This window comes from Coccinella septempunctata, chromosome 7, assembly GCF_907165205.1.
Source record: "Coccinella septempunctata chromosome 7, icCocSept1.1, whole genome shotgun sequence".
Taxonomy (NCBI): Eukaryota; Metazoa; Arthropoda; class Insecta; order Coleoptera; family Coccinellidae; genus Coccinella; species Coccinella septempunctata.
In genome coordinates this window covers 10,414,297-10,416,507 of record NC_058195.1, presented here as the reverse complement: position 1 = coordinate 10,416,507, position 2,211 = coordinate 10,414,297, and the positions used below count along the sequence as shown (strand labels likewise).

At 36.4% G+C, this 2,211-nt stretch overlaps 1 protein-coding gene across 1 annotated transcript; it reads left to right on the top strand.

Moving 5' to 3' along the window:
* Positions 1 to 558: 558 nt before the first annotated feature.
* LOC123316784 lies at positions 559 to 2,211 on the top strand. Its single transcript, XM_044903009.1, has 3 exons — positions 559 to 1,047; positions 1,271 to 1,418; positions 1,798 to 2,211. Exons 1-3 carry the CDS (start codon positions 878 to 880, stop codon positions 2,209 to 2,211), a joined length of 732 nt encoding a protein of 243 aa, XP_044758944.1. The 5' UTR covers positions 559 to 877.

The following is a 2,211-nucleotide window of genomic DNA, read 5'->3' as shown; positions in this document are numbered from 1 at the left end:
CGTAGTTCCTTATTTGCAACCCTTCCACTAAATGAAAAAAGCCTAAAAATGATAGCCAAGAGTTCCAGTTCATACAGACACAATACAACAATTAAGATTGTTATATCGTCTATTCCTAGTTCAGTCATGCAAAAAAATTGACGGATATTTTTGAATCTTCATTGAAACAGCATGAAAAGATACATTGAGTGGTAGTGACAAAAAGTTTCGAGTTCCACTACACCATTATCTCATTACTAGTGAGCTCAGTACCTATTATTCAATTACGACTGAAACTTTTCATGGAATTCACTCAGGATTGAACATTATCTATTGAATATTTTCCAGCCTAATTCAATAAACGCATTAGTTCCATTTGTTTTTCCATTACGACGAAACTTTGCTGCTACCTTCCAATTCACATGCGAGAATATTTTTCCAGTTTTTCCATATATTTTCCGAGATGAGCATCATACAATCATGCCAAATATTTCTTCTATACATTCTCGTAATATTATCCACGAAGCAGAAGCATGTAAACGCAAAATTTTCCATGCCAGCCGATCAAGAATGGTTGAGTTTATTTAAGCGAGTCCTAACTAACCATGAAGACTTCAAAATTCTCATTTTCCATCCACTTGAAGCCGATATTGATTCCTCACTAAAAATTGTACCACCAGCCGAAATATACAACAATCTTCATCTCTTTTCCGAAGCATTCATATCTTCGGAAAAATCACTCAACGTTTTTTTCTTATCGAATTCTTCTGAAGAACTCAAAATCGAGAAGAAAATTTTTCAGAAGTACAGCAGGAATATTTTTCTGACCTACACTCTCGACGTTGAGCTATGTTCTTCTGACTTTGCACAACTGGTACCTGCTTCTTTCATTCTGGACATGAAGTATAATCAGTTGTTCAGCTGTTTCGACGAGAATGAAGATTTAAATCCTACCCTGATCATTCCAGGGAGATTGGATAGTTTGCAAGAGTTCCACAGGAATTTTAAAAATTTGAAAGGTATAACACTGAAGATATACCATGGAAATTACCTATCTCTACAGTGCAAGTAAGTAATTGAAAAAAAAATTGTGTTTTTCACTCCAAACGTAAACAATGATAAATTTTCTGCTCAATTCCAAAGCTTCATAGTCGAAAATGATGAACCAGATGCCATCTTGCCTAGAATATGCATTTGATTCAAAATTTCCATGGGAAATTGTTTCTAATAATGTTTATTCTTAATTCTGCACTCACGCGCGATATCTTCCTTTATAATTAACAATTTCCAGAAAATATACAGCACCAGACGTATGTATTTTAGAGGGAGCAGATTTTCAAATCATAACTGCCCTCAGTAAGGCGTTGAATTTCACTCCTGACATCCAAAGGTACCGGTTCAAGAATTACACAAACATTTGGCAAGAGATGCTTCATGATGTGAGTAGAGATAACAAAGCTTTATCACGAATTGAATAGCCAAAGCTGGGAAGGGGATCAGACCCATTTCACCAACATTGGTTGTACGAGAATATCTGAAGAGCTTCCCACCATTGCCCATAAATATTCAATAGTTTTGAGGTCAGGGAAACAAGCAGGCACGCTAATGCTTTCACATCGTTCGTCTTCAACTCTCCTAGATAGTTGAAGTGGGATATTTATAAAAAAGTCTCTTCGGAGTCGTTGTATGAGGTTTAGTTCTAAATTTACACTCGTTAAATTTTTCGGTACCTCCTTTAGATTTGCATATAAGGTATAGGGTGTTTTTCTCGCGGGCACCTTGTACGTAAGTAGTAGGTTTATGAATTATTATTTTCAGGTGAACTCAGGAGAAGCTGATTTGGTTGCCGGTTCAGTTCTAGTCGTCTCTAACAGAAATGCCTACTTCACTTCCTACACTTGGAGTTCGCCAATCTATGGCACTTTATTTGTTGACCCAATCAAAGAGCTTGGCTTCTGGATCGTAATAGATACCTTCGATACATCATCGTACATAGTAACAATCCTCGTATTCTTCATAATTCTATCAGTGATGATATTCACTTCATATCGCAGCAGAAACTGTTCAGAATTTTACCAGAATTTCTTGGTTAGTATCACATTAGTAAGAAGATATACTTCGTTTATATGTTTGTCTGTTAAGAGAAGGAACATCTCACCAACTTGGTGCTCTAAACGTAAAGTGGCAACCTTATGGAAGCTGCTCTGTTCTCCCGAAAGACAGAAGAACTGA